The sequence below is a fragment of the Diadema antillarum genome, unplaced genomic scaffold, assembly GCF_040938485.1.
Source record: "Diadema antillarum isolate AM-2024a unplaced genomic scaffold, OU_Dant_1.0 seq00000590_RagTag, whole genome shotgun sequence".
Taxonomy (NCBI): Eukaryota; Metazoa; Echinodermata; class Echinoidea; order Diadematoida; family Diadematidae; genus Diadema; species Diadema antillarum.
In genome coordinates, this window is record NW_027271522.1 from 575598 (window position 1) to 591759 (window position 16162).

Sequence of the window (16162 nt, forward strand, 5' to 3'; positions counted from 1 at the left end):
AAGTGTAAAATATGAAGTAATCATGGTTGTGAATGGCCCTCGATCACAGGTCTATAATCATTATTCTTCATAAATGTTTTGAGACTGCACTACTTATTCCGGCGCACACGTATAAATCTTTATTATCATCGTTATTTCTCATTTTCGTCAATGTTAGGGAAAAGTAGAATCATTATACGCCCACACAGGTATTTGATTTTTCTCAGTGATTTTGGTATGTTGTTAGGTTAGGGAATTTTAATAGTATGAATCAATCTGAAATAGGTAATCCAACGATTTTGTAAGCTTTTGTAACATGTTCTTTGATTCGTGTATGCATATGTATGCCTATTATTATGTGTATTTTCTAACATGAAATGGACAATGATAAACAAACAATGAACGATTCACACAATTCTTCATTTTTCATGTTCAGTTTCCACTTCAGAGCAAAAAATGGGCAGTTTCTGCCCAGCTGTGCATGGTGAATCAAAACAGTTGCTCTACTCAACCCGCTAGACATGTATGATATTGGCCACGCCACGGGCAGCCTTGTCCTTCTTTCTCCGATCATTAGACCCTATGCCTACTAAGCGGCTGCGACGATTGTAAAAATAGCACTGACGACATAAACGTGATGAATGTCGTCTGCGTAAAAGTGTATGACGAGCAGGATAAATCCTGACCACTCATCATAACAATTGTCATGACAATGATATACTCTCTTCAAATGTATTTCTGGTCATGACGAACTGATACATGATTACTATCTGAAGAAGCGGGCATACGTAGGTTCGTGTGTTTGCATTGAAGCTCCTTGTAATGGTGGGAGGTCCGCTGTACTAGATTTCCCTTTCACTGCACGGGAAGCTAGTGGATTCATACAACACACAGCCTGACATCCTGGTTCGCACGCTGCAAGGATTTAGTATTTACACGCGCAAGAGAGAATACAACACGACTTTCACCTTTAGCGGTCCGCCGGTGAGTGATTCGATTTCTCCACTCACTGCGGTTCTCTCGTTTGCCACTACATGCAAGATGAGGATATACAAGGAGTTAAGCATGGTCACTGAATGCCTGTTAACGCGTGTATTTGTGTATGGAATTATTTCCCTCTCCGTTGATGTCAATAGTGCTGAAGCAGACACAAGTAAGTTGCAAGCAATGTACCAGTTGGCCTATGTATCGATACATACATGTAAACACAACGTACCGAACCCCTCCCTCACACAAAATGTACTCGCCGCGTCCCAGTGAATTGATGAGAGATATAGTACATACTCATAGCATGGTTTTTATACTTCCATACATACATAGGGCCTATGCCTGCGGATATAAAACGCACAGATCAATTCCCTTTCTCTTTCGTGTTATGCTTTGTTTTATTGTGCGGGTGACTGACTGACGTATACAAATTTATCAAACTCTCGGGATACATAATCACCAGCATCACCGTAATATGTTGACGTTATCAGTAATTGAGTTGCGTTGGAATATTGATGATATTGAGCAGCCTATGCAACCGCGAAGCGTTGAGAGGTATAGGCCCTATATGCAGTAGGCCGGGCCTATATACTGAAGTAGGTGTGAGATGAATGAGAAGCAAATGTATATTTATACACATCACTGTTCATAATGCAGTAATTATGTTCATTGATATATTAGAAAGAGAGAGGGAGGGAGATCGCAGTTGACACGGCAGTAATGATGATGAGTTGTGCGTATGTGATATAAACTGATGTGATAGGACCTACAGTACTGATGGTGACTGCGTCTTTTATTATGCTCATAACTTTGTTGTGTACGTTCAGTTCGGGGGCCCTTTAATCTTGAATGACAGAAGTTAACAGAGAAGGAGAAAGTGAGATGAATAAACGCATAGTTAAAGAGGAAGTCCGGACGATTAATTCAGATCATGTAGTACATAAATTTATACAGTTCCATGACTTGTGGTGATTTGTGGAGTTCTGTGGTCCCTTGAGCAGCTAGAGAAACCAGTATTCCAAGAAACCCCCAAACAAATTACGGTATGATGACATAGGAGGATCCCTTATTTCTGAAATGTAGCGCTGTAACTCCGATATACCACTGGAGTTAACACGTACGTTCACCTATATAGCTGTGTGGACTTCCATACATGTTTAATTCTGAGCCCCCACTCGTTCATTTTCATGATGAAGCTGCCATGTCATTATCCTTGTTCATTGGTGATTTGCTATAAACTTTGATTACATTTTTATTCCTCATCCCAATCACTATAAACTCTGAAACCAATTTATGATATTGTTCAAATGATCAATTTTTAGTTGTGCAAACGTCAAAGTGTGAAAATCATCCCGAGCTAGGTCTCACATGCTCTGATGATCAGACATTATACATGTAGCATATCCTTAAACTGTCTTTTGAAAGAGTGAATAGATTTAGTTTGTTTAAAGTTGTCGGGTACAAGATTTCAGACACCGGGGCCGTCATGCTGTTTTAAAAATGTTTGTGCTAAGACAATTCTCGAATTTTCCAGATGATAATCTAATGAATTTAGTGTGGTACCGGCGTGGTAAGACTTTCAAATGTTTTATGGGAGTGGAAAAAAATGTATCATTTGCAAAGAGCATGTAATATAATAAGCGTGGACTAGTGATGTTCTCATTTGTTAAATATTAGAATTGTCCATACGCTTTCGCTGCCTAATATCATGCATGTGATATAGGAAAGAACAAAAAAGTCCCGATAGAGTTAGATATAGTCTATCATCTGTAAATTAGTATGCATGAGATTATCATCTTAGTTTGAGTTGAATTCACAATGGGGCGGTGAGTTTATTCAACTGGTGGAATTGTGTCTAAAATCCGTTGTACTCAGTAACTAACTAACTTAACTAAAGAAAGAAATCATTCAATCGTCATGTAGCGTCTGGTCATAAATCTTCCGTCGTGTTTCACGTGCTGTTGTGTGGAGTGAGATATACATGTATAGGAGAAATGTAATTAATTGTTACATTTATGATGTTTAATTCATACTTCACTTCTGTGCGTATCAAAAAAGGTAAACCTACTTTGACGGGCTAATATTTCATAATTGTCAGCTATGGAGGGCCCAATGTTTGTTTGGTTGTGAAGAAAGAAGAACTCTTCGTTTTTCCATAATTGTATTGACAAATGTTATGCGTGACTGAGCACATCTTGACAAATTGCACTTTTTCCAAGTTTGAGTGTCATCACGAAGGAACAATCAATGTGTCCCTGAATAGATGAAATCTGTCAATGAAAGTGGTCAAATAAATAGACCAGTTTTGTATTTATGAAGTCTTCTAACGTTCATGATGGTCCATAACATGGCCACCTGTCCGATAATTTGGTCATTCCCACAAAGCTCAACACACACAGTCCATTTTCTCTGTTCATATTCAACACAACTCTCAGCGATAAACTATGTCTTGAATATGAAGAGAAAAAAGGGATAATGGGTTAGCCTTTGTGGAAGTGGCCACTTGATCGTGAGATATCGACAATGTGGCCACGTTAAAGGTTATGGACCATAAAAGGTCAGAAAAAACCCTAAACATAAACCTGCTGTGCATCACGCAGGATGCCATGTCAATTGGATCACTTTCATTGAAAGATCTCAACCATTCAATGAGACATTCAGTGTTTTTTTTTTCACGATAATGCGCCAAAAACTTGGAAAAAGTGCATTTTCCTGTTGTTGTGTTTAACAGACCAGCCTGTAAAAATGCAGGTTTGTGTAAAGGGTTTGTGTTCAGGGTTTCTTCTAACATTTTATGGTCCACATGTCCTGTAACGTGGTCACTCAACTTACGCAAACCCACCAGTCCATTTTTTCTCTGTTCATATTCAACACATAGCTAGCAGCGACAAACCATGTCTTTATGTTCATATTCAACACATAGCTAGCAGCGACAAACCATGTCTTTAATATGAAGAGAGAAAATGGATAATGGGTTAGCTTTTGTGGGAGTGACCGACTTGTCAACAACCGTGGCCATGTTGAAGGTTATAATTAGAAGAAGGAACATAAACCTGCAGTCATGCAGGCCGGCCTGTCAATTTGACCACTTTCGTTGACAGATCCCACCCTTCGGTGAGACTTTCATTGTTCCTTCATGTGACACTCAAACTTGGAAAAAGTGCGATTTGTCATTGTTGCCTGTAAAGTTCGTGTGCTCAGTCATGCGAGACAATTTTCAACATAATAAGTATGAATGGAAAGAGGAAGAGTTCTTCTTTCTTCCCAAAAACATCTGCTCTCCATATCTGACAACTTTGAAATCGTAGCCCTCCAAAGTTTGATTACCTTTTTTTATTATTATTCGCTCTGTATTATGCTGTGTATACGCAACTGCACAAAAATAATTGCATACGTTTGTATTTGTAATGTTTTGTGTTCTGATTGCACTTTTGATTTTTCTATACGAAATTCGGAAAAAGGCAAAGTATTATGCATGTACCAAGTTCCCGTTCAAATTAGGGTCAAAATGGGCTATGAACTGTACACATAGCATTGTGGTGTACGCTCAGTGACTTTCCACAGCTTTGAGCTACTATAGTATATCACCACCAGTTTCATACCACAAATGCATAGCCTATAGCTGTCATTTAAGTTCGAATATTAATTAACTCCGATAAGGTCAAAGATCAACATATCAATGAACTTTTCCTGATATTCACTGTACTCACAGTAATGTGAGGGATTATCAATAAGTTTCAACAGATTTGAGCTATGACCACCAAACTCACATGACAGGTAAAAAATACCGGTCGAGTTTGAATATAGTTTGAACCAAGTCCGATAAGTTCAAAGGTCAAATGGTCAATAAACTTTACCTGATAAGCACTGGTCCACATGATATTGTAGCGTGCTCTAAATAACCTTTCCAACTAGCTTTGAGCTATGAATAGCCAAGCTCATACCACATGCAAGTACTTCATCTAATATGCCTGTCAAGTTCCAAATAGTGGTGAATTTCGACAAGGTCAAAGTTCAAAGTGTCGGTGAACTTTAACTGATAGATGCCATATTGTGTGCTTTCAATAACTTTTCACAGCTTTGAGCTAAGACCACAAAACTCACGCCGCGTGTGCAACACCTAAAGATGCCGATCAAGTTTATGTATTGGTGAAGAACCGCAAGGTCAATGATAAAAAGGTCAATTAAATTTACGTTGAGAAGCACTATAATCACATATTGCTATATGCATGCTGGCGAGACGTCGCTTGGCGTTTGCGTTGTTTTCCAAATATCTTCATGCACCATCCATAAACTCGATCACAAGTTTGAACATTACGTACTGTATACTGATATTTGAAACATTTTGTAACATAATACAAAGTTCAAATTATGAGAATATTTGCTTTGGATGTCCGTCATTGATTACAGTTCCCGGGTCGGTTCGACTAGTCGATGGCAGCGTTGACTCTGAGGGTCGTGTTGAGGTCTTCCTTGACGATACTTGGGGCGCGATATGTGACAACCTGTGGGGACCCGAGGATGCCGAGGTCGTCTGCAAACAGCTCGGCTACGTCGGGGCGGACCTGGCTCTGGTAGCTTCGCCATTTCAGCGAGGAAATAGCCCCGTACTTCTGGATAAAGTGCAATGTAATGGCCTTGAATCAAACATATCGACCTGCCAGCATGCCGGTATAGGCGTCAAGAGTTGCCATGAATCCCAAACTGCAGGCGTTACGTGCACTACAGTAGGTAAGTGCGGTATCCTCAGTTGTTCTTTCGTCGTCACCAATCTCCGATGACCAGAGAAAACATGCAAGAGATAAATTACGTCTTCACCTTCTTCCTTCGTTCTATACTTTCCTAGTTGCGTTACAGCGGCTGTCTCAACACTTGTGCCAACATAAAAACCAGAATCATGACTGAAGAAGACAGATGGAATCACTGTCATGACTATTGAAAAAAAAAGTCATGATATATATTCGCGAAAGACAATACTGTAGACATTGTTGATTAAACCTCGACCAATCAGCCACACAAAGATATACGATTGAGCCTGTTTTCTAGCCACCTTTCGTTTAGAAAGGACATTAAGAAGGAGGATTCTATATTTTGCGGGCGCACCTTTACGTAGATAGAGTTTGCCCAGGGTAGATAAGAGGGGCAACGTGATAGATGTAAGCGATGTTGTAAGTTATGACTGAGTGCATAACTCGAAAACTAGTGTTATGAAGCTCGCGTAACCATCTTATTGATCAATTATGTTGCAAGTTGATCATTGATTTATTCAGGCTGTCAGACACAAAAAGCTATAATCCCAGGTAACTGAGACCCTAATCATCATCATGGAGCAGAAAAGTAGAATGCCGGATAATCTGTAAAAAGCTTTGATGCAAATCAAAAGACAAGAGTTTGAAAAGTGATATTATCCTGCACGCACTTACTGTTATTCAAGGCGAATGAGTTCGCGAAAATCTAATTAAATCATGATGCGATGAGGTTTGTTTGTTATTTGTTTTGGTCTTTTATATTTACCAATCAATGGTATAGATCATTAATTATGTATTTGTGGGGGTTTCATGTGAAAAAAAAACACCTACCGTTGTGGTTATGTGAAGGTATTGTTACAAGAATGTCGAGAAAATTCTAAATCTGCTCAGCTTGTCCATGTAAATTCTTTGCTGTCTAGGAAGCCTTCGACTAGTCAACGGCTCGACATCTGCAGAGGGACGAGTTGAAGTTCTCACTGAATCTGGTGAATGGGGAACTGTGTGTGATGACAACTGGGATATTGCCGATGCGCGGGTCGTGTGCCGTGAGCTTGGTTACCCTGATGCTTTGGAAGCCGTAGTTAACTCAGCGTCCTCTCCCGGGGAGCCCCGCTTTGGACGAGGATCGGGCCCGATTGTTCTCGACGGGGTGTATTGTTCGGCGGAAAAGACTCTCCTCAGGCACTGCAGCGTCACGAAAGATTGGGGTGTTCACGACTGTTCGCACGCGGAAGATGCCGGGGTGATATGCGAGACCAAAAGTGAGCCTCTCGCCGTTTTCTGTTACAGACTAATTAGCCAACCACTACCTTTGAACAGTTCTTAGATGAAGAAATCATTGTCCTGTCATGTACTGAATCGGCATCTTTGCATTTAAAGTGTAATACCAATATGAGTCTTGAGCTGTAGTAAGTTTAGCGTTTAAGAAGCTTGTTAAAATTTTGCTATCCTCAAGGAAAAAAGGAGAAGTGTTAACAACTAAAGTGTTAAATGAAATGGAAGTCTTTAAACTTTACCCAGCTTTACTATAAAAATGAATAGTAAATATTAGAGAAAAAGAACCAATACCAAATCGCAGTGATGTGGTTTATGTGAATTGAGGGCTCAGTATACTGCATAATCATTACATTTTTGTTCCTTTTGATCCATTTTATATTTCATATTTTAAATTCATTATTTCCAGCTTTAGCTGTAGAAGATTTGGCGAGAGTCTAAAACAATCACATGTGAATGATGTCAGGGTTTTTTTTCACTGCCTTCGCTGTCATACGCACTGTTTCATTATGTCCATTTTCGCAACATCCTCTTTCATTATTTTAACCGTATGGTCGTATATTATGCTTCCATGTATGATATGTTTCAGCCGTTCGAATTGTGGACGGAGAGTACCCGGATGAGGGTCGAGTGGAGGTGTTCTATGGAGGCACGTGGGGGACGATCTGCACACACGAGTGGAGCATCGAAGACGCGCACGTTGTCTGTAAACAGTTAGGACATCCAGTTGGAGCTCGCTCGATAAAGGTAGTGCCTAGTGTCGGTAGAACAGCTGTGTTACTAGATGGTTTGCTGTGTAACGGAAGTGAGGCCAGCCTTTCTGACTGTCTGTCAAGTGGATGGGCTAACAATGAGAACTGTGATTCCGAGTCAGCTCAGATGGCAGGTGTCGTATGTAACGGTAAGTCAATGCTACACGGTGCGCTTCCCATTCTATGAAAATCGAATAATTTTAATAATAAATTTCGTTCTGATTATCTTATTTTAAAAAGGAGTCAAAGCTTCGTTAAGTAATGTTAGTCAAGTTCCTTAGAAGACGGATTTGAAGATAAACAAGGCATATTATAACACATTCAACCGTTAGCATGGTGGACAGATTACATAAAGTCACTTGAATAGGGTTGTGTTTGTGTGTGTGTGTGTGTGTGTGCGTGCGTGCGCAAGTTCGCTGATGTTGTTCATATGTTGGTTGGTTGGTTGGTTGGTTGGCATCCATTCGTCTTGAGAAACGATGGCGTATAGCACTAGGCAAGAAGTTTGCACAGCCTTGAGTGGCTGTATAGTCCTACTCTTGAGTGACAATCTCTGGAGCACATGCAGCAGATGCAGTCCGTTGCGGCTAAGACTGGGGCAGCCCTTGCCTTCCTGCTGGCTCTCTTGTCAGTGTGATGTACTTTTCTTACAGCTGCAGTCCTCTTGACGCCTTCTCTGAAAGTGCTTCTCCACAGATGACGATTGTCAGCTGCATCTTCCATGGTGTTGGTGTCGATGTCAAATATCTTCATGTCACGTGTGTGTGCACACACACCCTTGAAGACGAAGATGCGGCCTTCCTAGAAAGGGCGAGCTCTCTGTTAACAGCAGGTCCTTTGGGATACAACCTGGGTCCATTCGCCGCTCATGATCCAACCACTTGAGGCATCTCTGGCTGGAGTGAGTACATGATAAGAATGCCGGCATGCTTGAAGCCATCTGTGTTTGTCAACCTATCCTGAATTAATGTGCAGGAGTCCTCTGAGGCTGCGGAGGTGGAAGGTGTTCAGCCTCTTCTCCTGGCCAACGTATGTTGCCCAGGACTCACAGTGGTTTAGCAGGGTGCTGAGGATGCAGGACAGCTTGGTGTTCTTGGTTAGCTAACTGTTGGTCCATACGCGCTCGTTCAATTTAGCTTTGACTTTCCCTATCGTATTGCTTATCTCGTTGTTTCATTGTCAAGGGAGAGGGAACTGGAGATGGTCGAACCAAGGTAGGTGAAGAACCGTATTTCTTCCAATACGTGTCATTGATGGGGATATCTGGAGGAGAGTCGGTGCCTTGGGTCAAGATCTTAGTCTTGCTAATGCTATGTATACATACATGTATATTCAAATTTCAACACCTACAAAGGTTCGTGTTCAGCCACCGTCATGACAATGTAGGGCCGTATCACGCTTCCTCCACACATCGAAGAGAAAATGCAGTCAGCAGTCTTTTCTTTGATATTGCACGGTGACACCACAAACCGCGCAGACCTACCTTTCCAAAGGCTCCTCTTCATGTTCGATTCCTCTTCAGTTTCGTCATATTTAGGGTCTGACATTGACATTCACATGGCTTTCGTGAAGTTAAAGGAAATCAAGCAGATGAACATTTTCACTCGTTCAGTGGAAAAAGATTCTGCATTCGGTAAAAGATGAGATTCAGTTGGCCTTCTTCTCCTGCAAAATCTTGTGCCATCGCACTCATGAACTTCTCTTTTTGTGTAATTAATAATACATTTCTACATTCATGGAGATTCTTTCTCGCACCAAATATATTTCTGACGTGCAGTGCCGTCGGTTGTGGTCGAACTACTCAGCGGATCAAGCTCTCGAGACGGGATCGTAAGATACCGAGAAGACACTATTTCCGGTTTGATCTGCGACCAGGACTGGGGAGAAAAGGAGGCAGCCGTGATCTGTCGCCAGTTAGGGTACGTACATGGCAACAGCACCAAGCTGGTACCTCTTGGCACCTTGTTGGGAAGGATATTCTTCAGGGATTACCAGTGCGATGGAACGGAAACACAGCTAAGCGACTGCCCCTTCACAACCCGTAGCATCACTCAGTGTAACAGTAATCAGATCGCCCAGGTTACATGTGGACCTCCAAACGGTAAATTTTAATTCATTGCACTCCCGTTATAATGAAATCCTCAGGAACGGCGTTTTTTTTTTTAGTGTGTGTTATACTAGAATTTCGTTATAATAGCAATTCAATTATAGTGTATGAAGATACATAGATGATAATTTTGGAACCTGAATTTTGTTTTCGTTGTAACAAAAATTTCCTTCTAACACTATTCGTTGCAACGAGAGTGGACTCTGTTCTGCGCAATGGTAGTCTCTGCTATTCACTTTGTAAGATGTAGGCCTATGTTGTGTGACTTTTGCGTAGCTGAGTTTTGTTTGTTTTACATATTGTAATCTGAAGTTTTACATATTGTAATCTGAAGTTGTATACATTTAACGAAATTCCCCACTTTACCCTCTTTGCTGCTCCCCCCTCCTCTTATACATGTACCCTCCTTCCACATCGTAATCATTCCTGTGGTGTGTAATGAATGCATGCATTACTAATTGATTCTCGTTGTGTGCTACTGGGTTTTACAATGATTCTTTCACCGGTATTTCTTTGGGATCCAGACTATGACATAAGATTCGCCGGCAGCAAGTACTCCGAGCAGGGGCGTGTGGAAGTCTTCTTGGACGGACGTTGGGGAGTGATAACCGATGGCTACGTAACCTACAACACCCGCAGTGTGATCTGTCGGCATATGGGTTACGCGGGATTCAATTCCGACTACACCTTTGACGAAGAATCATTCCCGCGCGGGACTCTGCCAATCTTGATCGAAAATTTAGGTTGCAGTGGTGATGAACTTCGGATCGACGACTGTTATAACGTAGATGTAGTAGATGGCCAAACTAGGCGAACACGAGAAGATGAAGTTTCCGTCATCTGCTTCCCATATGGTAATCATGATTGTATGTGTATGAACGTTAGGAATAATGTAACAGAAATACAGTCGGAAATAAAGACAGGTTACTGTCTGAATTTTGAGAGAGAAAGAGTGACAATCAAAACATTGTTTCAAAAAGCATGACCAAATATCAAACAAAAGAGTTGTTGTTGTTGTGTTGTGTTTATGAAAAATGCGGTCCTATGGAAAAATAATTTGCGCCAGACAATACTGGCCTTAAATCAATAAATATCATGAATGACTCAATTATTATAACATTTTCAGTATCATGCTAATACATGTATAATATCTCCACGAGGGAGCTCATTATGGCTGTCTCCATTTGGAAGCTTATGATAATGAGAGCAACAAGAACAAGTACCGGTCCAAACGCTAACAGTTCCCGAATAAGAAAACTGGATTAGGTATCATTTACCTCTATCAAACTTGCTGAAAAGTTACGATTCGAAACGCTTTTGATTATTAGGGTGAGCAGAGTGGACAGTACTTACATTGCCGATGCAAAATTACTGAAAAGTGATCCCCTTTTCAGCTAAGGTAACAAACTGATCGTTTGGTTAAGCTAAACCCTGCGAGGTTGATGGGTTGACATAGGTCGCAAAGTCAGGGAGTATATAAGAATGCCTGCCAAGTAGGTTTGTCTATAAACATGATAAAAGGAAAACAAAACAACATACCGCAACATTTGCTCCGTCTATACGATTCTCCTGACTTTTGTGTTACTCTTTTTTAATTTTTTTTAAAAATTATTATTATTTTCTGTCACGAAGAGAGTGTCGCGAACCATCCTGTCAGGTTACTAACCGAGACCGGGAGAGTCAACACGCGGTACGGCATCGTACAGATATACCACGACGGTATGTGGGGAGCTGTGTGTGACACGTATTTCTCCTCCACGGAAGTAAGTCCCTTTCTATCAGTTATGGTTTCATCCAATTTTAGAATGTGAATGACTTTAGACTTGTCAGATATTGAAGAAAAAGACAATATGAATGGTTTTTATATCGTTCAATCTGTTTGTTTTTTTCAACGTAGCACTTTCGTTTGATGTGCTCTTTTTTTTCTCAACTCCCTCTATGTGATAGTTATTGTGCAAGGAACTGGGTCATTCTAGGGCAGGAAGAGGACGAATTCTGTACAGCTACGAGACAGAAGGTGTCACCTGGCCATCTCCCCACGTTTGGTTTGATATGTCGTACTGCTCTTCATACAGTCAAGACAACATCGACAAGGTGTTCGAGTGTGGCCACGGAGCGTGGAAGAGGGCGCCGTATTGCAGCAATGAGGAGCTGGCTATCGTCACGTGTGTGGGCGAGCTGCCTCACTTACACTCTGGTTCAGGTAAAAGGGCAACATTAATTCTAAAAACTGCTAAAAAGGGTCTTCAAGTGAAGATGATAAATTATCACATCTATCTTGATGTCATGCTCCATAAAAGAACAGACGTCCTAATTGTGAAAGTCCATAAATTGCATGAAGAAGAGTCTGTCGACTTGCCAAATTTAAATTACATTATTTCGAGACGAAATATTTATTTTGGTTTAGGCCTATTTATCAAAGATTGTTTATCAGAAAAATTCTAACCTTTCACTTCGCTTCGTTATGTCCTCTTGTATCTGGCGAAGATTCCATATAACTAAGTAAGGTTTGTATCAAAGGAAGAAAAATAGGAACATTTTTAACTTTGTGATATCTGCACTATAAGACCCAGAACAGCCAGTAAGGCAATCGGTTATGTATATGTGCTTTGCGTGTAAAGCTCAAATACTGTAATTGGCGTTTACATCATTCAATTCCTCTTGCTTCGATTTGTCTACAGAGTGTTTGCATTAATTGAACATGGCAAAGCTTTGATTAGTCATCTCACAGAACTCAGTGAAGATCTTTTCTCTAACATTTCTCAGAATTAGAAATCACCCTGAAAGGTGATACAAGTGATATTGTGTATGTATAATTCTTACGCTCTTCAGATTCATATCCGGATTATGAGTACGAGTACGGTTCCGGTCTAGCTACGTGGGAGGTCGTACTGATCAGTATGGCGGTCGTGATACCGCTGGGTCTGATAGTTTGCTGCTGCTGGCGAAGTCATCGGAGCACGGACTCCGCAACAACTGCCAGCGCCACCTACGTGCAGTCAACGCATTCGACGCGCGTGGAAGTAGCGTCAGGAGACGCGTCATCGCCTCCGCCAGCCTACGCTCCACCGTCACCCAAGCCTGAGGAGGCTCCACCTACATATGAGTCTGTGTCCCCGGATTCGGCAGCAGGAAAGAGCGCGGCGGAACCCGTTGACGTATGATGGATGTGAATACGCAATATACCTAGCTGATATTTCAGCGCAACGTCAGACGTTGTAGCATGGACAAAACATCAAGAACAACAACATGCAAAGACTGTCCCAAGCCATGACTGGGCAGTTAGAGCACTATAGTCTTGATCAGACGAAAATTTCGGCCTTCATTGCCCATAAACAAATCAGTAAGCATTTATATGTGTAGTTTATAACATAGATATTTACATAATGCAAGACTGAATAAAAATAGGTGACCCGAGGCCATCAGAGGTAGACGTCGGGCCAACACTCATGATTTTATCAGGATGTTAGAGATATATCTTGCCACTGCACACCGAGTTAGAAATGGTGGCGGCAAGCCGTGCAATATACGATGTGTTATACACGTGTAGTTATATCTGATGTAATCACTGTACATGTATTTGAATGCTACTTGATAGGTATACTAGGCCCCTAAATGTTGGCTAATGTCATTTTGTTGCAGACGTCATATGACAATTTTCAATGATAGAACAGATAATTTCTATAATGGTTGGGTGTGATTGAAACGTAGCATCTCCATAGTGATTACAGATCAAATCCAGTCTCATTTTCGAGGGTAATACACGTTTGTACATATAAATCAACATGCATTAGAGCAAGAAAAATAAATGCCTACCCGGTATTGCAAGAGTCCTACCAGGGCCCGTAATTCAGAAAAAAAAAACCATCAAAATGCGCTTTATTTCTCCGCCTCACAGATCTATGTTGGCTGATTTTGACGAAATAAACACACTGTCAACATCCCATACTGCCAAGAAGAATCAATCTTAGATTTATGACATTTTTTTTAGCTCTGAAGTGAGGCCATTACTATGCATATTGCATATTCATAAAAAGAGGAAGACCATTGTTTTTATGATAAACATCTGTTTCAATGAAGACGGTTACCTCAGGAAAAATAAGCAAAAAAAAAAAAAAGAGTCGTATAGATTGAAAGAAACATAGAAGTATGGCATAAAACGTCTTGGGAAAAACGTTTACTGTCATCTAGTACATTGGACTGCATTTCTTTATTCCTTTGATGCTGTGTCATGCTCGGTGCAATTCGAAAGTCAATGTTGCCGTCATATTGACAGGTTTTACTTTCCTTTTAGCTCCTGCCATGTGTGGTTAATACAGTCTTCTTTGTAAGTATGATTATGCGAAGTCAAGTGTATCGGCTGTTGTTTGTATTGCAACGTAGATTTAAATAGTATACGTGTATGATTAATAAGCTAAAAGCTGCTATTTGATGGTGATTTTGTGCAGAATGCAAGATAAAATATATGTGTGTGTATAACTGTATATATACAAAGTGTGTTTAGCATAAATGTATTTGAACGTTTCATAACATTTACATGTCAACGACCATGGCATAAGCCGCTATTTCAAACAAACCAGTCGCAATGAAAATTGCTCTTGATGCATGCTTAACGTAAAAGCGATAGACGGCCTAGGTCCAATAACTGTATGCCTACCCGAATCGCGTGTTCCTGGTTCCAGTTCACGGACAGAATCCAGACTGCATGCGTGTTCAAAGCTGATCGTAGTTCAACATACATGCTTAGCCCTCATGTCCATTCGGAATATTTATTTTATTTTGCTCATTATGTGCGCATATTCTGATATATGTATTGTTTGCAACGTAAGTAACGCTGTCTTGCCTTTTAATGAAAAATGAAGATTTGTTACCAAAGAACGAACGAATAAAGAAACATAAAGATAGACGACTATTAATATTAATACAATGCGTATCGTGAGAAGTATATTTCCTTGGTCCAACACACAATAGAGATGATGTTTTCCATGATTCGCTGTGGCATTCGATTGCCACTATTCTTGTAGGGACGAGGGGGTATGTATAAGGAAAGGAGGGTTAGAAAGGACAGAGTGAAAGTGAGGTAAGAAATTACAGATGCATTTTTGTTGTTGTTGTTCGGAAATGAGGGAGGAGAGTTGGAGGAAGAAATAGTAAGTGAAGGAAGGAATGCTTTCTCAAGATAAGCATCAACTTTTTTATTTTCTTTCACGTTCATTTGATGTTTGATACAGTTTTTGCAAGCTCTTCCACGGGCACTATGTGTCACGTTAGTGGGTATTACGTACTTAATGGAAATTGTGTGTTTTATATGTTATATATATATGATGCCCAAGCACCCAAGAATAGAGAAATAAAGATGATGAGAACAAACAAATCACAACGCCATACATATGGGAATCCTTTCAGTAGGCAGGTTAACACTATGTAAACAACAAACAAACAAAAAACGTTGATGGCTCTCAGATTTCTGTCTTTTGCTTTGACAGTTTACTTTGCATAGTTAAAGATGCAAGATACATTCATGTTCTGACCCTTACATTAAACCCTTATTTTTCGCGATTACCTCAATGCTGCCATATAGTGAGAATGTGTTAGGTGAGATGCTGTGGTATTTTATCCTGAATTATTGACTTATGTGACATTCTTGTTGATTGTGGTATTACGGCAGACACGGACATTGCCTAAGTTTACTTTAGTGTCTTGATACTATAGTATGTGCTTCCTTTTGGAATGATTTGGAATGATTCAATACAAATGTTTTAGTGATATTTTCACTCTCTGTACGAATTGATACTACCTCTGTATTGTGGAATCATATCTGTGGTGCCAATAAATCGTCATTTTGTGTCTCTGTCACAATATCACCCTTGCCATTAAGTTTTTTAGTGTATTGTGGAGTCTTACCCTCTACTCTTTCGGTCGATGTTTATTAAGTGTCCGTATCAATCTTGGCGAAAATTGACTGTTGCAGTAGCGCTTGTCGTTATCATTTATATGATGTTTTGAAATATGCGAAGCAACAGCAGAATAAAACAGAAAACTACAAGGATGTGTTTTATGTCCGTGCAGGTGCCTGTGCGTGAGTGTGTGTGTGTGTAATTGTGTTTACAAGGTCTTCTGTTATACACTAGTGAATGTACATTCTGTACAAGTAAATTGTTTTAATGCATTAGCTTTTTCCAATTACGTGCGTTGATTTTCTTTTTGTTATTTGAATCAGTTGCGTACTTTAGTGACTGTACCAAAACAATTGATTGAAAATAGTTTATGGAGAATAGTGTACCCATTATGTAAGTAAACACAGCTGAAGGCTT

The 16162-nt window shown here is 40.3% G+C and overlaps 1 protein-coding gene across 1 annotated transcript; it reads left to right on the plus strand.

The window, feature by feature from the left end:
- The first annotated feature begins 4933 nt into the window (after positions 1 to 4933).
- Positions 4934 to 13170, plus strand: LOC139735659 (scavenger receptor cysteine-rich domain superfamily protein-like). Its single transcript, XM_071646410.1, has 9 exons — positions 4934 to 4991; positions 5377 to 5697; positions 6635 to 6976; positions 7579 to 7890; positions 9519 to 9842; positions 10373 to 10702; positions 11481 to 11611; positions 11796 to 12051; positions 12681 to 13170. Exons 1-9 carry the CDS (start codon positions 4934 to 4936, stop codon positions 13010 to 13012), a joined length of 2406 nt encoding a protein of 801 aa, XP_071502511.1. The 3' UTR covers positions 13013 to 13170.
- Positions 13171 to 16162: the final 2992 nt, after the last annotated feature.

Bases quoted from the DNA above. Each gene is read 5' to 3' on its own strand.
- LOC139735659 (XM_071646410.1), top strand. From the start codon at position 4,934: ATGCCTGTCAAGTTCCAAATAGTGGTGAATTTCGACAAGGTCAAAGTT. The intron at 11,612-11,795 runs GTAAGTCCCTTT...TCTATGTGATAG, and splicing joins CGTATTTCTCCTCCACGGAA to TTATTGTGCAAGGAACTGGG. The intron at 12,052-12,680 runs GTAAAAGGGCAA...TACGCTCTTCAG, and splicing joins TCACTTACACTCTGGTTCAG to ATTCATATCCGGATTATGAG.